Source organism: Oreochromis niloticus, linkage group LG16 (assembly GCF_001858045.2).
Source record: "Oreochromis niloticus isolate F11D_XX linkage group LG16, O_niloticus_UMD_NMBU, whole genome shotgun sequence".
NCBI lineage: Eukaryota > Metazoa > Chordata > Actinopteri > Cichliformes > Cichlidae > Oreochromis > Oreochromis niloticus.
The window spans coordinates 20,054,845-20,080,613 of NC_031987.2; the positions used below are offsets into that span (position 1 = coordinate 20,054,845).

General features: G+C 40.2%; 1 protein-coding gene across 7 annotated transcripts in view; it reads left to right on the top strand.

The window, feature by feature from the left end:
• The window catches only part of myo16 (myosin XVI), a 100,398-nt gene that overhangs the window by 24,068 nt on the left and 50,561 nt on the right, over window positions 1-25,769 (top strand). For all 7 annotated transcript variants that reach the window (XR_002058787.2, XM_019353363.2, XM_019353362.2 and 4 more), the window contains exons 2-10: window positions 1,203-1,472; window positions 10,170-10,240; window positions 10,537-10,680; window positions 17,127-17,235; window positions 19,252-19,376; window positions 19,466-19,591; window positions 23,163-23,238; window positions 25,161-25,311; window positions 25,426-25,576. Coding sequence is in view for 6 of the 7 variants with exons in the window: in XM_013276209.3 (XP_013131663.1) it covers window positions 1,203-1,472; window positions 10,170-10,240; window positions 10,537-10,680; window positions 17,127-17,235; window positions 19,252-19,376; window positions 19,466-19,591; window positions 23,163-23,238; window positions 25,161-25,311; window positions 25,426-25,576 (1,223 nt within the window). In the remaining variant the exon portion in view is untranslated. The remainder of the gene's footprint in view (window positions 1-1,202; window positions 1,473-10,169; window positions 10,241-10,536; window positions 10,681-17,126; window positions 17,236-19,251; window positions 19,377-19,465; window positions 19,592-23,162; window positions 23,239-25,160; window positions 25,312-25,425; window positions 25,577-25,769) is intronic.

Genomic DNA, 25,769 nt, shown 5'->3' on the forward strand with positions numbered 1-25,769 from the left:
ATTTACAGTTATTACATAAAGATATCCTCCACTATGACCCAATGCTACCGCATTACATCTTTTTAACCTCATTATGTTAGACTGAAAATAAGATCACAGGCCAGATCCGATCACTGAGCACCTGCCCGTATTCATTTGTTATCCAAAAATAGAACTACATCAGCCGGTGATTCAGCATAAGAACTGCTGAGGAAACAAGCAATAAAGCAATAATAAATTCTGCTATTCCCCCTGTGATATCACTTTCCCTTCCAATGAGGGAGACAGCTTGGTCTGTGTAGCAGCTGCTACTGATAGACGCTGGAGTTTGTACAGCTGTGGCCGGAAGAACGTGTCAAAAAAAAGGAAAAAAAGATTATTAGAACAAATCAAGGTGAAAATATGACAGTTGAAAAATGACAGTTCTGGTGCACACTGATGATATATTCATACTTTTCAGCGATGTGTCTTGCTGATTGTTGAACTGTGAAAAGGTTTATACTTGACATTTTGGCCGAAAACGCACCCACACAGAGTGCTTCTTTGACATGATATGATTGAGTCAGCGTACACTCTCAGCTAAAGCTGAACAAATGTAAACATTGCATAAGTTTGACCTAGCAGTCTCTGCCGAGCTGGCCAAGTACAAAGCTGTGAAGCCGTGTGGGTGATAAATCCTCGACTGCTTTTGATAAAGTGTTGTCTCCTTATCTGAGTAACACCGGCTATTTTCTGATCAAGGCTTGTTTGCATATCATCCAAAAAAATCAACAAGTCGACCCTGAGACCACAGCCCTAATAATAAATCTGGAAGATTCAGAGTATCCACGCAAATCTCTGCTTGTCAGGAACAAGACTTAAAATAAATGACATGCACAGCTGCATCTTTAGGTAAATTAGTTTCTGTGTTTAATCAGAGAGCATTCTCTCATTTACTGTGTAAACTATCATGGGCACCGTAGCAATTTTGCTCTTTTGTGTGGGGTGTCTGGGTCCGTCCACAGTGGGCCCACACCGGCACCAACAGGACATCTTTAGCGGGATAGTGTTTTCAGTCATTCTCCAGATTGTCATCCTCACTGAAGCATGGACAGCTTGCATTCAGAGCTTGAATAAAAACAAATCTTATGTAAATAAATGACAAATGATGCAACATAATTTTTTTGAGATAAAACATCGCTAATGTTATTTTGCTGTTTCTGGCTTTCTCTCTTTGTCTCTAGGTTGCTTCCAGCTATGTAACGTCTTTCGTCAGAACATGGAGATAGACCAGTGTCTGCTGGAGTCTCTTCCCATTGGCCAGCGCCAGAGGCTGGTCAGGAGGATGCGCTGTGAACAAATAAGGGCGTACTATGAGAGAGAAAAGAGCCTTCAGCGCCAACAAGGTGGTGTCAAGGTTCGAGCCCTGCCCATGCACCGCAAGAAGCACCACGTCCGCTTCAGGCCCGCCGATATTATACAGGATGCCATCGTTCATCATAATGACAAAGAAGGTGCGTGTTCGGGTTTTTCTGCGAGTGGGCGTGTCTGCTTCTGGTTAACATGAGGGTGACAAGAGGGTGGCAGAGATGGCAATACCTGATTTGGAGAGCAAAGTGATGAAAAAAAATCCCACCTGCATCTGCTGTTCAGTGACACTGACAGAGAGCTAGATGACATAAGAGTGTTCTTCAACAGATAAAGAAAGAACATGTGATACGGCTGTTTGATTGGCTGATAGTTAATAGTCCATCAAAGCATTTAAAAATGGTTAAAAATCTTTCTTGTGGCTTTAGAATGACTGTGTGATTTTACTGATGTTGGCGAAAAGCGCCGTTGTCTGCCCTCCTGTGTCTGTTTCTGTGTCTGAGAATGTTTCTTTGTTCCCGTCTGTGTGTGTGTTTATTTATCTGTTACCAGCCAGAGAAAAAGGAGTCTGCAAGCTTTCCTCAGACAATAAAAACACACTAACTTCTGATGCTGACATCATTCTGTCACAAAAAAAGCCTCTTGAAATTTAAAGGGTTTTCACATTTTACTCCAAAAGGCACATCTTTTTGTCCAACCTTACCATTTTTCTTTTCGTTTATGACAGTCACTTGCCAGTCACTGACACAGCTGTCTGAGCATATCTCTGTCAGTCCTTCCGGCAGACTTTGCAGGTCACTGTGTTAATCTCTGCTCCCTGGCTGCCAGTAAGATTCAGCTGGGGTCTGTGGGAGCAGCTGGTGTGCCACTGCAAAAGCCAACCTGAAAACAGGGTTCACTGGCTTGGCATGGATTGCATACTCCTCTGCCTAATCACCTAAGCTCCACCATGGTGCTCAAGTGGTACCAGGCCGCCGTTTGTCTTGCTATGTGAGGCCTTTGTGACCATTTGGTGCTCAAAACAAGAACTGGCTCCAAATGAAACAAAATAGTAGATTCATGCAGAGGCATCTGTAGATAAGGGAACACTTCATTTCTTTTTTCTTTGAAGAAAAATACTGCCTTAAAGATTCATCAGCTGTTCTTTTTATGTTCTTAAGGTTCTTTTGGGTCAGTGTCTGCCTCTGCCTCTGCCTCTGTGTAAGGATCAGTCCAAACCACTTAGAGTTAACACTTGGAAGTTGGATCCATCAGCACTCAGTACTGTATATCTTGACAATGCCTCTTCTTTAGTATTCTTCAGTGGTGCTGGTGCTCGAAGTGATAAGTTTTTCTCACTATCTCTGCTCATCTTAGCCTTTTTTATAAAGAGCGATAGGATTTGCTTCAGGCCAGGACTGTCCCCAGAGTAATGTGGGAACATATTTGGCACTGGCAAACTTAAACTTAGGGTTAGAAATTAGCAATAGCTATGAACTCTGTGTGCTGCACATCAGTTTCATGCTCTATACTGGAACTATAGCTACGTGTATCATGCCTGGCTGATTTCCAAAAAGCTGTTGTTGGGGTTTAAACACTGTCACCATTTAAGCAGTAGATCATATACTGTATGACTGCCAAAAAAAGCCAATATTTTAATTATTTTATGCTTTCAGCATTACAGTTAAGCTATCATTTCATGGATCCCTTCTAGAGTAAGCTGAAGTGATATACTATGTTACATTGCAACAGCAAATAAGGCACAAAAACAGGCCAACTTTTTAGCTGATAGGCACTTGTATCTCTAACATGTCTGTTATCTTGAATACATTTAAATATCTCAACTTAATTTGTCATTATCAGCGCCGTCTGCTCCAGACGGTGATGATTATTGAAAAATAATTAAAGATGTTTAGGTGACTCATAGTTCTTTAAGAAACTGTGAAACTTTGTCTGCTGACACGGCAGCGTAGAAGAGGGAAGGGCGAACACGCTGAGAAAAGGGAAAATTGGGAAAATTGGAAAATGGATGAAACTGGATAACAGCAGCAAAGATGCTTTTGGATTATGAAGGATATCGTTGGGTTAAGGTTAAATATACCACGGGCACACAGCTCTAGCTGTAGATCTGAGAACACTGCACGTCATCTTCGTTCACAGGTTTATCTGTCATATGCAAACATCTGGCTCGCTTGTATTTTGACATTTGGTGAAATTGGTGAAATTGCTTTTTTTTTTTAAGCAATCATCAGAGTGTGAAGCTGTTGCTCTCGTAACCATGGAACCTACTACTAATATTTACCATGTCTTAACTTTCCAAAAATGCTATTTAATGACATTTTGTGCTGGTTTCTCCAACTTTGGTTATCAAATCTTAAGAGGTTTTTGGTACCCCTTTTTGATTGGTACCATTCAAAAACTCATCTTAAGACACCTGTGGACTGTATCTGCATCTTTCTTTGAAGCACTTTCTTTAAAACCCAAAATCTCATGAGCTCCAGTGTTGCAGTGTGCACCCCATTCTTTTCATTCATATATCAGATCTTACATAGAAAATCACCAGTACTTTGTTGTGTTAGAACGATTTGTTGTTTTCTAATGATTATTGTTGTTTTGCATGCATGTGTATGTGTGAAGCCTGCAGCTCTGCTTTAGAACATCCATTCTTTAGACCAGTACTGTTTAATGGATTGTCATTTAAGACTTTCATAGCCTCATGATCCTTTAGTCTCTCTTGTATCCTGGACTTTTTAGCTGCCGCAGACCTCGGGTCAAACCTACTTTTCTCCTGCTGGCAGTAAAGATTACCTGTATTATGCAACCGTATGCATTCACAGTCCCCTCAGTGGGGACTCCAACTCAAGTCAGAAATATTGTTATTTGGATCGGTCTCTGCACCAGTGGGCGAGCGTGTTTCCCCTGTGCTTGTGCTGTGTGTCTGTTCAGTGTGCACTATATGGAAGTGTAATTACTGTGTGAAGTGTGTCTGAATGGCCATCTTTCATTATTGATCAATGTGTATAGATCCATCCTGCAGGCACAGCACAGGGACTCATAGTGCAATCACTTCTCCACAGTGAGGAAGTCAGGAAAGTGGAGGTAATAAAAGTTTCCAGTCATGTGGAGTGTTTTGGAGCACTCCTTAGAAACCTATCACACCTAAAGTACTAAACACCATGTGTAGTATGTACAGTGTATATCAGTGAAACAAAGCTTCAATACAAAGTTTAAGGAATCCACTTGACACTGCCCGCGAAATACATTTTAACTCGAAGGAATTCTCTGTTATATCCATAAACATAACTATATCCATCTGTTATCATTAGATACTGTGCGCCGGGTGTGCTGGACCACAGCTGAAGTCACTGTGATGTGTAGTGTAGTCTTATGGGAAGTTTTCAGACATTTAGCTGTCTTCTGTTAGCCTTCCATCTATATATAATCTCCCCCAGATGGTGAAACTTAAACCATAGAGGAAGAAAAATAAGTAAATATGTGAGGGATGTTAGGGAACATCAGTTGATATCTCCCTCACTGCACCATGCTGGGATTAAAAGGGTGTCAGACATCTGTCATGTTTTTGACAGAACAGGGCCTAGGCCCACGAGCTGATAGAAAAGGAAGCCCTTTTTCTGCCATCCCTTACAAATGTGCTTTAATGACAACTTTTGTCATATTGCGATGAAACTTTACACTGGAATTCATACTTCTCTGACCTTCTAATATTAAATGTATACTTCATTTGATGAGTCATGAGTGTCCTTACAGAGGTTCATCCAGACAGGTAAAATGAGCAAACGATGTGAATGTTATGAAGTCATTTCTTACAGAGTTGCGCTCGGTTTGAAGGTTGAGTTTAATTTAGATGTTTTTTTTTTCTATGTTTGAGTATTTTAATTAAAATTACACAAAGGAAGAGAAGTACACATAATGACAGTTTCCCCTAAAATGGCCGGCTGTAAAAATGGATTAAAATGCATTCACATTCAATTTGCGGTCCCACTTTCCCTTTACTGTCACAAATAAGCAATTTCAATTTTTCTTTTCAGTCTGCAGGCATGATTTTACGAGGAGAATTCCAGTGCTTCATTGTAGAAAAAAGAAAGAGAAATAAAATATGCACCAGCCTAACCAATACTAGACTGAAAAAGAACACTGGAGCTGCAGTTCCTTGATTTGGGTCAGACATTTGTCTGAGAGTTGTCTTTTAGAGTAATGTGTTTCTTTCACTTCAGGATTGCAACTTAAACAAAGTTGCAAGTCAACATTTATTGAGGGGTTTTGTCTATTAAATACTCCAAATACTGTGAGCGTGCATTGCCCCCCTTCGGTGGCATTTATTACATGGTTACAGAAGCTGAATTCCATTACATGGCCTTTTCTCGGGATAAGTAGGCAGTGGTACCCTGTTCCATCATACAAGACTCATTATCTATTTGAAAACTCTACACTTGTGTTTTTCCATCATGAATGAAACAAAGGAGGAATGAAAAACTCATTTCAAAAACATGGGGCAGTGAGGTGAGACGGTCCCCCGTTTGTGATCATGACTCTGTGATAAGGACCCAAGAGACAGACGCATTTATAAGAGTAAGGGATTTGAACGTAATCTCATATAGGGCTGCCAAGGAATGATAGTTTACATGAGAAGAATGTGTCTGGTTGCCATACGAAGAAAATTGGCAATGCTGCTGTAAGTGGCATATTATGGAGCACACATTACAGAGATTTGATCAAATTCATAGAATGTCACGGTGCAGCAAGAGAAAGAAGAGCCAGAGAATTGAAAAGAGAGGCATGAGAAAAGTACATCCAACCTTGTACTGTATCTGCACAACAGTCAGTGTGAGGCATTGTGTCTATTTCAAGCAGTTCCAGTTCAACAATATATAAATCTAATTTTCCTGAGTGGAGAACTGCTTTTTTAACAGTGAATTGCACATACTTTGCAATTTACTGTGTAGGCAAAAGGTCCTGGAGGGCTCTATTCAGGTGCTGAACACAAGCATGAGTTAATATCTAAATGATAGCATGGATTTTTAAGAGAGCTACTGATTAACTTCTTGTACAGTTTTATGTATTGGCTGTAGCTTCATAATATCTTACTGTAGGGATGTAGCTGTGAAGTATTTTTTTCCATGGAAGAGGAAGAAGGCCAGTAAGATGTCACAGGTTTGGCTTTTAGGAATCTGATAGTTATCAAGGTCATAATCCTCTATTCATGTCCACCTGTCAATCTATAGCTAATTTAGATTTCTCTCTCATCTTTCTCTCTCTCTCCATCGTGCTTACTCTTTTTCTATCAGGTCCTATGTGGTTGCCATGGAAACTGCACATACGTCTTGAACAGCTGTTTTGTGGTTGTCCAGAAATGATAGTTGACTTTACTTTTTGCACACTCTTCATTTCACTGCCTGATTGAAGGGTGGCACACTTACATACACCGACTCACATATAAAAATTAATAAATATATAAAGACAGTTAATGTTGTGGCTGTGCTGTGAGATAAACATATAGCTGCTGCAACTCCAGGGTTCCTTTTGCATTTTAGTTACGTGATAATGTGGCATCACCTCATAATGTAAAACAGCTTGTCGTTAGTAGTTTTAAGACAAACAGTCTAGTGTATCCCTTTTGCTATTGACTTGACAAATGGCTTTCTCTTTTTGTAGTTAAAATCCCATTACCTAAGCTGATTATTAGGATTATAGAGTTATCGAGAACTAATTTAGTCTGTCAAGCTATGGTTTAAACTATGGATTCACACTGTTTCATCTTTCTTCAATAAACTTTGCTTGTGTTAATCGTTACTTCTGTGTATGCAGGACTTTGACAGATCCTTTGCAAAGATGCTTCCATGAGAACAGATGGGGGATAAAATCCAATACATTTCAGGTTTTATTGGAAGCTCATGGTATTAAATTCGACTTTCCCCTGCCTACTGTTTCTGCACTTAGTTACTGTAAAGACTAAGTGACATAAAGAGGGAATGTTGCACTAAAAAGACTCAAACTTTGGGTGACACCTACCCGAGCTGTCTAAATCAGGCTTCTGAAGTTCTGTATAAACTTTATCTGAACTTTGGATTAAACCATGTTTATGCTAAGAACAAAGTCTTGGGATTTTGTTTGCTATTGTCTTCCATTATTTGACGTATGTTAGACAGGGATAATTGGATGCCCCTTGTTTGACTTGACAGGAATTTTGCCTACAGGAAGCAAAACTTGTTTCAGTGCTCATAGACAGATAGATAGATAGATAGATAGATAGATAGATAGATAGATAGATAGATAGATAGATAGATAGATAGATAGATAGATAGATAGATAGATAGATAGATACTTTATTGATCCTACAAGGGAAATTGTTGTGTTACCGCAGCATTATAAAGTATAAAGTATAAAAATAGTACACTCTACAATAAACATCAGTTGAGTTAAAGTGCCACAGGCACCTGGTAAGAGCCTTATACTATGGAGATATATACAGCAATGATCAAAAGCAAAAAAAGTACAAATGTAGTTGGTTAAAAAAACAGCGAAAGTAAGACTGACATTGTAAGAAAGTGGTGCAAATTACAATAATAAATAATAACTGTTATATTAATCTAAGCTACATAAAGGTATAATACAAAATATGTTTGGGATCATAAAGCACACAAAGCATTTTTAAATGAAAGCCTTCAATATTAGTGATATTTAGCATAGCTGGCACCTTTACTGCTAATGCACACAACAGATGGACACGCATGCAACAGTACTATTGATTCCCGATGACCATATTGTCGGACGAACATTTGTTTCCCCATTTGCTACTTGATGACATTATGAACCACTTGACCCTTGACCTGTCTGCAGCTGTGTGCCATAAAATTCAGGCAGGTTGAATGAAAGCTCCTTACTAACTCCATCAGTTGGGTCATTTTAAAACTCGAGTCTATCCTAACCAGGAAAATATACCAACCTTCAATATACCAAACTTTACCGTTTGTAAATCACAAGATGCTTTACATTCTTAAAAACTGCCCTTCTGAGTTCACTGATGAGTTGTGATATATTGTTTAATAGACAAGAAAGCAGGAACATTATCAATTCCCCTGGAACTAATTCAGCTTTAGATGTACTTTAATTGATGTTTTACAGTCTTGCGTCTCCACAGCATATGGAGACGTGAGGAGATAATTATGCTGATTGGCTCCAGCACTGGTCTGTTTATTACTCATCAACCACTTAAATGCTATTAAGCACTGCAGCCATGAGAAGAATGGAAAAACATTCTGTGTATAATGTCTGGCTTGTTTGATATGCGTGCATGTGCCTCTACAATGATAGGCCAACCAAGTGATTAGTGAATATCCTCTTCTTCCGTCTCACCCTTTCCCCTTTCTTATACCAACACATGAACCCTTTGCACACCAACCTCCTGCATGTCCTCCTGCATTACATCCATCAACCTTTCCTTCAGTCGTCTTTTCCTCCTTTCTGACGTCTCAACCGACAACATGCTTTACTCAATATATCCACTATCCCTGCTCTGTATGTGTCCCAAATGATCTCAAGGCCTGGAGTTCGACACCTGTGCTTTAAATTGTCTTCAAACTGCTCAGCCTAAGCTGTCCCTCTCATATATACTCATTTCTAATATTGTCTTCAGGTCTGCCTCCTGTCTTTTTCTCAGTGCCACCATGTCCAAACCATACATCATATTATGTAAGATTGATAAATGTATAAATTATTGAGATTTTTTTGCTTTGCTTAATATCTGATGATGATTCTGGATTTTTATTGCCAAACCAGCTTATTGTTATTTGTTCCAGATTTAGTATTTTAGTTCTTTAACATATACTGTAGACGTTGAAGGTGTGTAAATGCACAATGCACACTTCAAACAGTATGTGTTTATAAAATACACATATTTTTTGCAGGTGAATCCATTTGCAATCCTAGTAAATTTTCAGACAGTAATGTTTAACAGATGCTTTCCTTTAGATTTTAGCAAAAAATTTAAAGTGTAATATTTTGCCATGGCTCTGTGTGGATGTTCATGTATGTGCTAATGTAACAGACTAACACAGCAAAATAAGAACAGCTGCTGTCCACAGTCCAATGGAGTGTAATGCTGTCCTAAGTGAATGATGTTATTGTGGTCATCAGCAGGATTCATTGTGTAAAATTACTATGGCGATGTCTTCAGAGCAGTTGGTTTTGCATAAAGACTCTATTGCACGTGTATGTATGTACTGTATGCGTTTGTGTATGTGGCATATGTGGTGGGATCGTGTGACAGTGTTGGTATAAGGTCTTCCTCGGTTCAGTCAGCAGCCGTCTAGTGCTGTCAGTGTCACTGAATTCACATGTGTCCAAACTACAGCGCTCCACCTGCCTTTCTTGTTTGACTATCAGTCTCTATTTATCTGTCGCACACCCCAGTGTCCTGTCGCTCTCGCTCTGTCACCGTGTCCTGCTGCGTTCACATTTATTTCTTTAAAAACACATCAAATTTACGGGACACTGCTTATCTGTGTTAACCATGTCTGCTTATCTGTTTATGTCTGACTGTGTCAGCTTGTTTGTAATGGTTTATGGTTTCCTTCAGTAGATCTGTGTCAGTGTGTTATTGGGTTGCGTGGCTCACTGTTTTCCCAGCAGCAGGTCAGAAAACAGGGGTTACCAAACATGCACGCACATCTTAACACTGATCCGCACTGACGTAACAAGGACAATCAGAGGACACTCACTCGACACACATCGGTTTTGATAGTGAGTGCCTGTGTTCGTGTATGTGTCTACTGTGCTTGCCTTAAGCACGCTGCCTGTCCTCGCAAACAGCGGGTGCTAACATATGGATGTTTGGTGTGTTGCAGTGTTGCGCCTCCTGAAAGAAGGTGTTGACCCCAACACTCCCATTTCCTCTGGGGGATCCTTGCTGCACTTGGTAAGATATGTCCCTAACAGGAAGTGGCATTATTTACACTCACATTCATTCCCTGGAATTTTTCCTGCATTCCTAATGCACCGATTTAAAAAATCAGGACATTGTTATGTGTCCTCACAGAATGATACTGTCACTCCTATAAATGTAACATGTTTATACTTATAACCGTTCTCCATGCCTTTATTTTTGCAAAATGCTATACATTCCTCCATGACAGTGGCAAAATCTAATTTTGCACTCCTGTGGTTCTTATAAATCTAACAATATTGTAATTTCCTTCTTTTTTCATTCTGCAGTGTGCCCGCCATGACAATGTGTTTGCGGCAGAGCTTCTGATTGAACGAGGCTTGAGCGTCAACCTGCAGGATGAAGACCTGTGGACAGCCCTACATGTAGCCTGTGTGTGTGACCATGCAGATATGGTGCTGCTGCTGCTGGTGGTGAGAAACACACATTCAAACATGACCATGCAGTATATTGGAAGGAAAAAAAACATACAGAGATATGCAAGGACACGCTTTTTGGCTGTAGTTGTAATTTTCTGGTTGATCTTTGCAATTCCAAGTGTGTCGGCTACAAATTAGATTAGTGTTTTGGACCTGGTTGGTACTCACGCTTCATTTAGAAGTAGCTTTGAACTACTGGCTCACATTAGTCATCAAGAATTTTCTGTCCAAGTGGAGCATCTTCCATTGATGAAGGGTTTTGTGTGGCTGAGGATCTGAAACAGAGCTTTTTATTCTTTCACAAATCCAGTTGAATCTCCGAAAATTAGGATATTTGGAATTCGGCATTTGCATCATATCAAAGAGAGAGCCTATTCTGTGGAGAATGTCTTGACAAGAGCCCTGGTTGTACTGATTAGGTCCATAATGAGAGCAGTGCCAGCTGCAAGGGAGGGCATGCACATGAAGCCCAGTCACTGAGTGGGCTGAGTTTGCTGCGCTGGTTTTGATTAGACCCAGAGAGGGTTGCATGTGGTGTAGAACTGTATAGAATCCAGTGGATTCTGGTTCTGCTGATTGGGTCCTGAGTGATTGGTGTTTCCTGTCTGTGGGAAAGGGAAGAGATTTTCCTGGCAGGAATGTGTATGTTTGAAGTATTCCCAAAAAAAGAATACAGATAATTAATAGTGTTTGTGTATTTGTGTGCATTTAATATCCCTACAAGCATGTGGGGCGCCTAGTTTGTTTAGGGAGGGTGTCCTGTATGTATCTCAAATGCACTTTAATGCAGTGACTAGTGTTTTCATGTGCTTTCATGATGGGCAATACCATGAGAGAGAGAGAGAGACAGAGATTGGTCCTGTACTTTTCCTGTTCGCTATCAGGAAAGAACTAGTTCCTCATAAATTGGGCCATATTGATGCATAACTCTGCTCTGCTGGAAGAGAACAGAGGGAGAGGGAAGAAAAAGGAAGAACATTTGTAAGAAATTAAAAACTATGAGAACTTTTTATAGCTTACCAACACAGAGTACAGTAAAGACTTGAGCTGTCCCTCATTTCTTTATATTTTGCTAGGAAAATGGGAAATGGGTATTGAAATATTAAGACACAAGGAATCACAGTAAATTAAACAAACATTGACTTTGTGCGATTTTAACTAGCTTGAACATTATTATTTGGTGTTATGTGTATTTCGTTCTTGTAAATTTCAGGATGCATATCTCAATTTCTTTGTTAAGTCTTTTCTGGAATTCTTAAGTGCATTCAGACACTGTTCATCTGCTGCAGACTGGTTTTTAGACCTGCAACCTATTTTGTCCTCAACTTGTCCTCTGATTTTTTAATTTATCACTGGCTAAAAAATACTATTTTATGCTTGTCAAATTTTGGTATATTTGAAATTTTTTGTAAATTCATTTAAAGAAACAGAAATAAATAATGTGTTTTTGCAACAGGCTTCTAGTAATAAAGTATGTAAAGATAACATTTAAAATGAGTTCTTTGGTAAGCTGTCTGTTATGTGTAGACACAAAATTGGTTCATCCCTTGAGTTAGGTTGCTTTTTTATTTATTTGTTTTAGTAGTGTTAAGTGGCGTAATAAGCCAGAAAAAAAACATTCCTCTGAAAATGGTACAAGGACTGGACTGAAAATGACTGAAAAAGCAGCCGATGTCTAAAGAAAAACCTTTAAAGACCTTCAGAAAACCTGGAGAAATGCTCAGGACCACTTTAACACAGGACAAGAAAGCCTTAGTCTTTGGAACCAAAAAAAGAAATGAGGGGTAGCTCAAGACTTTTAAACAGTACTGTATTTGGCTCTGCTTGTGCTTTCTGTGAGCGTGTCCCTGCGCATGCTTGTGACAACATTTGGGTGAAAGGAAGAAAACACTTACAAGCATTTGAGTTTTCAAAATGGTGCAAATTTCCTTGGGGTGAATGTTTCACTTCATAGTAAGACAAACACTCGAGTTTCTTTTTTCTGCTATGAACAGCAAGGGAGTATGATTTCTGAAAGGAAACCCAAGCTCTTTCTGTCTACCATGGCAAAAATAGCTTCAGTCCAACAGTATTTCCGATAGAGATCCAATATCCCTTTTCTTCCGTTTATTCATTTTGACACCCAACTCCTTCACCGCAGACTCTGCCAATTCCCAGTCTTTCTGCTCTGTTGTCAAGCTGTTCCCTCGTCAGAGCTCTAATTGCGAGCTCTTCCCTGTGAATGTAACGGCTTTATTTAACAATGGCCTCGCTCGAGGAGCTTGACTGGCACCCTTATCTTTGATTGGCACAAGAAGGAATATTGTTGCTAGTATATACTAATCTATTGTCTCCACTCCATCATCTCTTTTGTCCTCTGCTTCCCTGTCCTTGATTTCCAGTTCCTTCTCAGAGCAACAGAGCGCTTTTTTTGCTGACAGAGATGTTACCAAGCTTGTCATGTGGAAAAGTAGAGGGATGGAGGGAATGATTAGAAATATGAGTGAATTGCTTTTCTGCATCCGGATTGGCAGTAATGTTAATTCTCTTATCTCCTCCCTCCAAACAGCAGCAGAGCGAGCCATTTCTAAGCTCTGTCATTCCCAGCCCATTTCCAAACCCCTTCCAGAAACCATTGACACTCCAGTTCTGGTAAATGTTTGTTATTGACACCCTAGTAGGATTAACTCGCAGTTCGGAGTGGAATGTGAAAAATGCTACAGCTATATTTCCCAAAATTTGTAAAATGGGAATAAAGATTCAAATATTTGCAGATCTTTAAAAAGGTTTATTTAATTGTAAATAGGACAGAGGCTACAATTCATATTTAAGTTGCTCAGCAGTTTAGAGGCTTATTTTTTGCACTTTTTGTTCCATCCCAACCAAATGTTTTCAGCAAGTAACAGGAGTGGACTGCAGGCAGGTCATTTTAGAACCCAGGCTCTTTAACTATGAAGGTGTACGTTCAGACAGGCCTGTCCTGATACAGGTGTCGTCGAGATGGCAGCATTTGCAGCTCAGATACTTGTTTATATTGTTTAGCATGATTGGTGCCTTCACAGACATGCAACATACACTAACACACCCCCAGTGTCACTGGAAATGTTGGAATTTCTGTGAAAGTCAGATAGTTCCTCTTGTCTTTAGTTTGGAGGCTCCAATCCGTTTTGGTTCCTGTCAAAGTTTCTACCTTTTGAAACAAGACCACTTCTGTTTTTTTCCTTTTATTTTCTCATTTTCTGTGAAATGCTAGCTTTCAGTCTTGTGTTAGTAGAGGAATGGAATCATGTGATCGACTGGAAACAAGTTCTCTTGCAAAATGTAATTTCCTATCTTACGGCTCAAAATCCAGCACGGGTACAGTCGGTGAATTAACCCACTTTCCATGCTTGTAAATAATGAATTTAGAACTTGTGAACTCAGAGTCCTTTGAAGTCAGACGTTTAACAGCAAGCCTCTGGCTGCACTGAACTTCACTTGACATCAGTTGAAATCACTCTCTCTGCCTCTCTGCTAATAATGCAGTGCAACCCCCAAACATGACACTTGTTCATCAGGCAACTGTTGCTTAGTCGTATAGCGCATTATGAGCTAGGTCCCAGAAAACTGCTCGTAATATTAGCAGGAAATGTATTACGTACTCTTTATTTTGGGACATTCACATTTGCATTCATCGGTTAGATTTTCATCCCCCTCGCTTTTTCTTTCAAGCTATACTTTTAACAAATGTATTTTTTTTATATATTAATTTTTGTTTTTCAGCAGAAAGAAAAGATTTTCTGAGCTGCACAATACTTAAAATCTTTATGGAATCATGATTCCTTATTTTCCTTCTATCAATATCTGCACTTTTTGTAAAAGCAAGCAAAATTGTCACAAAAGTAAAACATGGGAACAGAAGAGTAGGTTGAAGGTCTAAATGGGGCTACGTGTACAGAGTGGATTGCACTGCTGTTCAGAGCTCTGGTTAGGGCTATGGCTGTGATCCGAGTGCGATTGATTTGAGTTAAAGTAGCATTTTTGTGTCTAGGTTACATAAATTGTCAGAAGAACAGCTGTAGACAGCTGTATTGATTAAGACAGAAGCTTACTGGTCTGTCAGACATACGTTGGACTGATGCCTCATTGTATGCGAGCTGTCAGTGCTGGTTAGCTTTTCACACCGAAGGTGTCCAGCTCAGCAGTAACTACCCCAGGGACAGCTTTCAGCACACATTTACTAGTTGTTATTGATTTTTAGCAGTCACTGTCTTTAACAACTGCCATTATGAACCACAGGGAGTATGGTATTAACAGATTTCCATCTCTGGGATGTCTTTGGTGGATCCATCATAATGGTGCTGGCCTTTGTGGGGCTCACAACTCAACTTTATAACCCCTTTGCACTACGCTTGACTGCCAGACAACACAAACCCATTTATATCTGTCGGCAATTATCATGTGTGATTTATGTCACTGGATTGGTGGTGCCTAGTGTTCCTGCTTCATAATCTGTGTCTGTTGGCTGAGATCTGTGTGCCATAATACCTTTTTTAATTCCTAAATGACAGTTGGTTGTTATTGTTAGAACTTGTACAGCTTAACCAGCATTTTTACATTCATTTTTTTTTTCACAGTGAATTTCTCTGCTGATTTCCTTCTTGTGACTGTTTCACTCTAGGATGAAAAGCCCTGTCTTATAACAGTATCAGGTGCAGGATTATGTCCTGCTTGTGCAGTTTTAACTTTGTCAGAATGAGCAGCAACATATTTCCACAATTTTGTTGTACATGTACAGTGACAGTAAAGGGCTATTCTGTTCTATTCTATTCTATTCTATTCTATTCTATTAACAATTTCTATATGTTTAAATGTTTTTTTCTGGATGCTTTTTGTACAGGTGTATAGGTGTGGATGTTTAGAGAGGACATAATGTATCTGTCTGTCAGGTAATAACTTCATTCTGCCGCACATCTATTTACCGTTACTGAATCTTGATGGTAAACGTCTGGATTAGCACACTTCTTCTCTTACCACTGTGTAATACACCCATGCATGCTAACAGAGGCACCATGAGAACTCCTTTCAGGTTTATTAGGACATTTTGCAGATTACCACTGGGTGCAAAGCACCATAAGTGTTTGAGGGAGTGAGGGTGGAGTGTGTGTTTGTGTAGTTGCGGTGTGTTTGGCAGAGGGGGGATAATTGTGCCCCCTTAATGCGCACTCCCACTCTGACTTACTCGTCATCATCTCATATCTTACTCTTCTCAAGCTGTGTTTCACATTGTGATAAGGCTTTTTTTTTTCATGAATAGTCATGAAGCACCAGCTGATAGTTAATGTTAATTAATTCTCTTTGTTAACCCCTAGCTCACCCTCATAAGTGAGCAAAAAGAGCTCCCACTGGATAGCACAGATGGATGCACAATGAAGCTGTGGATCTCACTGTAACACATTTTCAGATCAGTCAAAACTGAATTCAATGTCCGTGAATCAGAAATGTTCCCTTTTCATTTTATTTATTTCTTTTAATAAAATACTTCTGTTAATTGTAAGACAACTGGACAGATGAAGGTTATTTCGAAGTTTGTTTTTTCTCATGATTTCGCTGATTGGTTTTCAGCACTAAGGTTAACAGCTTTCGTGCAGTTCTGTCAGCTTGCTCCCTCTTTGCATTTTAGTTTTCTTTTCTTTCCCCAGCCCTCCATCGCTGCCTGCCTGAGGACTAGGCCATAAATCTCTTTGCCACACTCCAAACAGGTCGTTAGAAATCTATTAACTATAAATATTAAACAAGGACCCTCAGTTAGAGTCTCTCATCCCTATTGTCAGACCTTGTCCTTCTATGAGAGCTACATTGACTTGCTTTTTTATGTTTTAGTCAAACAGCAGGAAGCATTTTATGGTTGGATGCTGACAACTGGCAATTACTAAAAAAAAAAAGGAAGACAGCGGGAAGGCCCTGTCAGCATCACTGTAACTAGAGTACATATTGCTCAGCTTGCACACCTTTGTGGTTTACAGGTTAAGAGGTGCATTTTTGGAGGGGAATTTCCTTTCAAGAGAAACAATAAACCATAGAGTGAACACTGATTGTTGACGACTGTCATCAGACAGTCATTAAAGGTTCCAGAGGGAGGCCTCTTGTGTTATCTTATGCTCTGGCAGCATCCCTGTTGAATGAACACATATTAATCTTGTCACACACACACACTGACCTGGGTGATCCCAGGCAGTGTTAACCAATGCACCCACTTTTTACTGCCCCCCCCCAGGCAGTGATTTAATAAAGCCTTTAATTCAGTGTATTGTCTGTTAGCATCTCCATGGCGCTGCTCAGGTATATCCCTCTGGGAAGCCACGATAATTACTCCCAATTTATCATCACTTCGAGTCTGATGAATGGCCCAGGGTACATGCTTAAACAGAGTTTGCTCGTTAATTCTTTTTCTTGTCTTTTTTCTGTCCTGCGTTTGGAAGGCTGGAGTGAACGTTTTGCTTCAGGACATCAATGGAAACATTCCTCTGGACTACGCCATTGAGGGGACGGAGACCAGCTACATCCTCCGAAAACACTTGGAGGAAAACGGTAAAGTTGGTATTTAATGTGTGTTAACGTTGACATTTCACTTTAACTCTAACCAAACAAATCCAGTGGCTCACTTCCGTTATATCACGTCCTTTTTTCAAAGAGAGAAAAAAATCCTAATGGCTACATTTGTCTTTTGCTTGGGACGTATTTGGATGTTATGTCATACCTGCAGCTAAACATGAGTTGCTCTGTGTGTGTACTTGTGCATGAAGGTGAGCCACACCCACAGGCATAACCGCTGTATATCGTGAATGGGGCACTAGTCTCTTAGAAAAAGGTGAAGATTAACAGCAGAGTAGGAAATGAAAGAGATAGAGGCACAGCGGTATAGGCAGAGACGCATGAGGGCAGAAGGAGAAGAAGGGAAAGATGCGAGAGACATGCAGAGAACGAAGAACGGGAATCATGCTGACAAAGCTGGATAGAAACAGATGATGACAATGATTGAGGGTTTTCCCTCACCCATCTGCCATTTGCCACACATGAGCCTACGCTGAATAACATGACAAATGCAAGCTTGTGAATGGAGACAGCGCACTCATCGAGCTCAGACCACCCTGCACATGGGCGCACATCCAGCCTCTGAGTCTGTCAGCCCCTGTGGTGATCCCCTCCGCCCCCCGCGCCAACCTGCAGCACCTCTGACCCTCCCCCGTCAACCCAACCCACCACCACCCATCCACCACACCACACCACACCACACCGCCCAATCGCATTTGGTTTTGCCACCATAAAACATACTTTTTCTCACACAGGCTCCCTCAGCCTCTGTTGCTATAGCAACCTGGCTGCATGCGCTCTCACCCCATCAAGTTTGCGTGGTTATAGGAGAACGACAGACTTTCCGTGTGTGTCTGCATCAGGATTTTTTTTGTACTCCGCCATGCCATCGGTTTCTTTAAAAATTGTCTAGCTCATTCTCACTGTTCTCGTTAAGTCACTGACGGTTTAATCCACCACTGGATTCCCACAGTTTCTGGCAAGCTCTGGATTTTTTTTACTATCAGTATGTCTTAAAGGCCTCCACACCCAGAGGCTCTAATTTGTTTGCAAACACAGTCCTATTGATTACCTGATTTAATCACGGCTGTTTGGAAAAGTCCTATTAGTTAGTGCCCTCAAGCTTATCGCACTGAAATATAGATTGATTGATAATCAATCTACATTATTACAGCAACCAAAGTAAGGTGCGCAGTGTGTATGTAATTTTAAAAGGATACATAGATTATCATTGTTTGGGACAGATGCTCTTGTAAACCTCTGTTTGTCTTTGATGGCCTGGTTACAGAGGTCACAGTGTGGAGCAAGTGTCGGTATTTTAATTTTCATTGTTGAGCGCACGGCCTGATCTCTCCTTATATGATGTTGTTCAAAACTGCTATTATAAAACAACACGTGAATCTCAGATTTAGTCTGGTAAACAGTTTAGCTCTGCAGCAGTGGGCACTTGGTTGTAGCTCATTCCTTTAGACTGCAAAAGTCAGTAAACCACTTTGTTTTAAGCAGTTTAGTCTAGTAAGTTTAAAAGAATATGTATCTGGCTTTGATTTATTGCTGCAGTTAAAAGGTCAAAAATTGTCTGGGATCAAACTACATCAAAAATGTTTCTTTTATGTTAACATTTTTGCACAGAATAAGTAAAACAAGTAATGGCTCTTTCCAGACATGGTTTAAGCTTAGCTGTAGACTCAAACCTTTTGTCAGCCAAGAGCTTTATTGAATATTTCTCTTAGTCTAGGGCAAGGCCATGTCTGGGAAACTAGCTGATAGTGTATTTGTCGGTGAGATGCAGGCTTTTCCCCTTTGTTGTGTTAGCTGCTTCAACCTTCATGCAATGCTGAGTTACCCATTTCCTGGTTCCAGCGTTATCCACTGAAATATGAGTTTTATCAACATTCCCATTCAATTCTTTGCAAGATAATGAGTCAGATTATTTGGAACTATTCCTTTAAGCATGCCAACTAAAGACTTACTGTAACACAAGTTTCTCAGTTATGGTGGTGTTTTTTTTAGGTGTGGATGTGTCATCCATGCATGCCATGAAGATTCAGAGACCCAGCGCCATGCTCTCTGATGTTAGACAGCTTGTAGCCTCAGGGGGAAGCCTCAATCAGCCCAATGAAGAAGGAATTACTCTGGTATGTAAAAGCACATATGTGTTAGGATGTAAAAGCTTTCTGTTGCACTTCAACCTACAATTTCTCTTTGCTGCTCTCTCTCTCTGAAGCTCCACATTGCATGTGCGAGCGGTTACAGAGAAGTGGTGTCTGTGCTACTGCAGAGCAGAGCAGATCCTCATCCTGCTGACAACAACTTTTGGACCCCTCTCCACCTGGCTGCTAAATATGGACAGGTAACCCACAGCTGCACAGAAAGCCAGCATGTTATGGACGTTGATTAAATAGTCCCCTAATTTAAACTCAGTAATGAAAAGATGGGAAAAATTTGTGATAGATTATTCCAGAGAGAAGCGCGCCTCCCGTTACCTTTTACACGCTCTGATAAGCTGTTCTTCTTCGGCCAGTCGATCAGAAACAGGCACACAGGAGGACTCTGTGTATGAATTTGTTACAACAAATGCATACAGCACTCTAGATTAGCAGTTTAATGGCTTCTCTCTGAAGAGAGGAGATTGATTTCCAGATGAGGTGGTGGAACAGGAAGGGAATAGGATCTGCTGGTTTGGGAGGGTTCCAGCTTTGAAGAGAGGAGACTGATCACATTCAGATCCTGCTGACCCAACTTGTTATTTAATTACATTTTGGGCTGTGTGCTTGGCTGCTGACAAAGAGAATTTATTCATTTGGTGCGTTGAGTCGTTCTGTCTTTGGTTTATCTGTTCTCACGCTATGTTTTTTTCCTGTGTGTTTTAAAATTATTTTCTTTATCTCTGTGCCTTTCAGCCTTTCCCAGTTTCATTCACAGGGATCTTCTGATTTAGTTTTCTCTCTCCCCTCTTACAGAATTCCTCTCTGTAGTTGCTTCATGATCAGATTATAGCTATTCAGTAAGCTTAAATGTATAACTCCACATAATTCTCTTTTCAAATTGAATTTTAACCTCCCTCCATGTCTTTGTTTTTACAAAAGTCATACTGTGTGTGTTTGTGAGATTGAGTGTTTGTGTGTTCTATGTAATATGTAAGTATATTTGACTTAAGAGTGGCAGTGTGGAGGATTGGAAAATCGATTAGGTTTCCCTCACAGTGCTTAATACCCTTAGCCATCAGCTCTTTACTGGTGCCAGTGCTTTCTTTCCTGCATACAAACTACTCCCAGAGCCTTCTTAACATTTACCTTCTGTTGTCTTCTTCTTATACTGGTTAGTGTGGCTGGCACAAGACTTTATGGCTGCAAATGTGTGCAAGTATCCAGCTAAGTAAATTGTTAGTTCTACTAGTAAGAAGTTCTTCTGACACGAGTCCAAAGCAGACAATTTCTTTGTAAAAACTCGCTGGAAACTGTAACACCGACCAGTGCATTAGACCTAAAAATCCCATGTGGAGTGTGGTATTCACACTAGACTGACCCTTTAAGAAGATGTATGACCCTATTACTGTAGCTAATTAAGCTTACCTCTCTCAGTCTTGTGATAAGTTAGACCCTGGCTCTTGGCTTCCCCGATTTGACTCAGGGCTTTTCAACTTGTGTTCTCTCGAGGGAGAAAATTTTAAATACTTTTGTGTTGGATTTTGCAACTAAGTGACAGGGTATTAAAATGCAGCACTGCAGGGATTTGGATTAATTTATTCAGTTTTATAATGAAGTTACACGTGAAGGCTGTGGAAATATAGCAGCAGCATGATTTTATATAACAGGTTCATTTTTGTGAAGAACTTTAATGTTAATGTCAGTTTTTGCAATGTGTGACAAATATTAAAGGGATGTTTGGGCTTTTCCCCAAAGCTACTCTGTCTGTGGGAATCTACATCACCACTGAGTTTGCCTTGTCCCTGCTGAACCCCCGTGTACTGATAGCCATTTGGTAGTGCTCTTTTAATCTTTGACCCACTCAGGAGTTCAGATCTCGTGGTGCTGCTGATGAGCTGTCAGTATTTATAGAGTGTGAGTGTCGCTGACGGCGTTTGTGTACAGTAGAGACGCTGTAAACTCATTGCTGAACAGCTGTTGACATGGGTCAGAGCAAGTCTACAGAATGTGCTGAGTCACTCCCCCATGTACTTTCATGATGTCTTGTTACTATGCAGTACTTCAAAGAATCTGAAATGTGAACTGTGACAGAAAAGTATGTTGGTACATTTGGTATTGGAGATCCATGAAGTTGGGCAGTAGTATTGAATAAAATGCTAAACATCAGCACTCCAGAGACCAAGATATCCTGACCTTTGGTAAATCGCAATTTGATTGTGTCATTTGTCAGACTCTTTCCACATTGTTGTTCCCAGGACAATCCCCAGACTTGGAAACCTCCTCCGGCCCTTCAGAAAACAAAACACAACTGCGTTTATAAGCTTACAAAACTAACCTTGATGTGTAAAATCTGTGGAGGGCCTTGTTATTGATTTCTTTTCTTTTCTTTACACAGTAGGACACAGAGGTCTAAAAGTTTCAACACTGTGCAAAATGTACAGAGGAGCAAAATGTGAAGACATTCACAGATCAATAAAAAACGTGTCTTCAAATTGTGGAACAATTTCAGAGTAATGTTCCTCAATGCAAAATTGTAGAGACTCATAATTGTCTCATGAATATCTCATAATCTACAGTACATAATATCATCAGAGGATTTCGAGGATTTGGAGAAAGCTCAGGGTGCAAGGAACAAGGCTGTAAATCAGTATTGGATGCCCGTGATCTTCAGCCCTCAGACTGCACAGCATTAAAAACAGGCACGATTCTGTAATGGAAATCTCAGGGCTTCAGAAACACAGTCTGTGAACACTGTTCAAAGTGCTATCCACAAATGCAGGTTAAAGCCCTATCATTGCGAAGAAGAAACCAAATGTGAACGTGATTCAGAAACACTGATGTCTTCTCTGGGCCAAAGCTTATTTAAAATGGAGGCAAAGGGCAAACTGTTCCCTGATCAGGTGAATAAAAATTTGTAATTAGTTTTGGAAAACATATTAAAAAGGAGAGAAACCATCCGGCTTTACATTTTCTCACTTTAAACATGTGATATTATTCTAAGGCTCTATTATCTATCTGTGGGTTTATGAGTCTTATAAATCATTCTGTTTTTATTTGCGTTTTACACAGCATCCCAAGTTTTTTTGGAATTGGAACATTGGAACATTTAAATATTTTGTTCTCATTAAAGGACAATTTCTGTTTATTGGTAGTTTTGCTGGATGGTATCCTTTAGTTAGAACACTATTACAGTTATTGCTGCATAAAAATGTAAAGTGCTCTCTTTTAACAGCGCTCGTTATGTTAGGGTTAAATGGAGCTGTCCTAAAACTCATTGCATCTCTCCCACGTTGCAGTGAAAAATTTAATCCTTCTTTCCAGTAATTTGAGTCCCACTAAAAATACCTGCTGTATACTAATCCAAAAGGGGTATTCATATCAAGCATCACACTTCGGGAGCAAAGAGGGGTGGTGAAAGAGACAGTCGCTCTGTGCAGAGATGATAGTAGATAGCTATGAGGTTCTCTCACTGTGACATGTAATGGGAGATGGGCTCATTATTAAAGGATCTCCTCGGTCAGAGGCAACACTTGTGTAGACTTGTGATGTTTGACATATGCCGTGTGTAACATCTGTGAGGTGCTTGAAATTCTAAGTCTGTGTCTCGGTAAACCCTACTACATTTGCATATCCACTCTTCTCTTCACGGTAACTATAAATGTGGGTATAACCGCCTCATCTCCCGTGACCTTGTACAGGAGGATGTACAGATCTGCAATGACATGTTTTTCTAGGTTTAATGAAAAATGGTTGTGTTTGTCCCATCTCTTACAGACAAGCATTGTTAGCCAGCTCCTAAGGCATGGCGCGAACCCAACTCTGCTGAACTGCAACCAAGACAAGCCCTACGGTAACGCATTTCACACAAATATACACGTGTGCCTAGAAACACACACAGACGTGGCAGCGGGAATGGGCAAACACATTCGAGAGAGTGGGAGGTAATGATGCGAAAAGAAGTAGGGGCATAAATTTTGTCTTATTCAGCTCAGCCCATTCAAAAGCATTAACAGTCACTGTGATGATAGAAAACAAAGAGGCATGCACAAAAACAAAATAACACCCAACCTGTGCTAAACACAAACACATTTTTGTCCTGATTAAATTTGGTTGGTAGCAGTAATTATATACCACCGGAAATCATTTGTTAATGGACATAAAGGTAGCATATTATTACCAGAAGCATGTTTTTTTTTTGTTTGTTTGTTTTTTGTCTTTTCAGCACTAAAAGAATAATTGGGTGTTAGCATGCTGCAGTAATAATAGAATCAACAGAGACAATTAACCGTTGAGCACATTTGGTTCATTGCTATAGAAGTGAACATTTCCTGGGTGACAATTCTCCATCCACAGGGGAAGAGGCGTCACGCAGTGGTTTGATGATGAGCTTGAAAACGATGCGACTCATTTGCTATGGTCGTCTAACTCACCAAAATCTGATGAATTTTGTTGTCATGTTACATCTGATCTTTCCTATGAAGGAATGTTTTGACGTTTGCTCTTAAAGTTGTGTCCTGGAATACAAATCTCACCCTGCTGGATAAACAGCTCGCTGTCAGTGTTTAAGCCTCAGTCACACAGGCCTGTTGGCGACCATCGAACAGCGGTTTGACTCAGTCACCAGTAGTCACCAGGGGTGCAAACTGGAAATGGACAACATTCGCCTTCAAAGTAAAAGTTGTACTTTTTAAAATGTTTTGGTTATAGCTGTGAGGTTCAACTTTAACTTTGAAGATGGATTTTCTCCATTTCTGGTTTGCCTCCCACTATTTCGAAGAGTAAATAGTGAATTTTTCCATGCAAGCATGTTACCAAGTAATAACAATGAGGTGTTAGATGTAGGACCCATATTTCCGATTTCACCCAGTGAGAGTCAGCAACTATTAGCAACCACTTGCCAACTGGTTGGGGAATAAGAATTTTTGTCAGGAGATTGCTAACCGGCCTTTGGGCCTGTGAGATTGAGGCCTTACACTAAAAAACACTGTAATTTTAGAGTTGAAGCCATTACTGGCTAATGAACCAGATCAATGTTACTAATGTTGTTGAAGAGAAAAGAACCACTGGGATACTATCCTGCGAGCGTCTTTAGAAATCTTAGTTGTCCATTGTGTTGTAGTGATGATATGTTTTTTGTATGTGGGCTTTGGATTTACCTCCTAACCGCTAAATTGTGGGATAAAATGTCATTTCTGCCTCTTACCACTTACTCCCATGGTGTAATCACTACTCTGACTGCCTCACTTGGGTCTTAATCAATACCCCTTCTAGCATGCAGTCTTAGAAAAGAAGTGAGACAAGCCCTTAGAGACTGAGACTCAGAGTCCAGAGCCCCACACCCCTCCAAATGACGAAAGAAAGTCAGAGCAAGAGATGAGTGCCTACACAGAAATAAAAAGACAGCTTCAAGCCATTCCAATCCCTCGTGCCCTCTTAGACCTCATTACAAAAAACGATCTTAACTCCTTCATCTGAAGCACGGTTGCATTGATCCACAGTGTGTATTCTCCACCAGTGAACACTCATTCGCACAAATTTTAAAGGAGGTTTAAGCTTGGCAAGAGAACAAAAAGGTGTACCTGTGGAGTGTTGTGACCCTTAGAGTCTTTTGAACAACATCATTACACTCTCAGTGTCTTTAGCCCCTTAGATGATAGAACTAGAGCGTACAAATCTGACATTTTAAAATTTTTATCTCTATCGAATTAAACATGCCTCTGTGAATTTCAGATCTCATAGTAATTTATCTCATATTTCATTTCATGTCGTTAGATATTGCGGTGTCAGAGCCCATAGCAGATATGCTGCTGAATGCAGAAGAGAGCTGGCAGCAGAGGCTGAAGGATCCCTCTGCTCCTCTGCCCTCCACTGACCAGCGCTATGATAGTGGGTCACATGACCTCAACACCCCTGTCAAGAACTTGTGGGTTCACATTTTTCATAATCACAAAAATTGTCACATATTATAAACCTTTTTTTTTCTCTTTTGCTCTAATTCACCTTATTGCCTAACCATCTTCTATGCCACCCTATACAGGAACCCCCTGGGTATCCCAATCGCTAAGCGGGACAGTCTGCTGGAGAAATGTGCCATGTTCAGAGAGGCAGCTGGAGCACTGAGGCGACAACCCTCTCAGGATAATGGCCTAGATAGCCCCTTTGGCTCTGGAGCCAGCAAACTGGAGCAGGTACCTTGTAATCTTACATCCTGCAAAAATCAGAGTAAGACAGTAAGTACACAGAAAATCCCCAAAGTCCAGAAGGGTTTACGCGAGACAGAAGAAAGAAAGTTCCATAAAGACAGTTTATTTGTCCTTAAGGAGAAGAAAAATATAAACAAATAAAGCATACAGACTTGTACATAGTTATATGAAACACAGG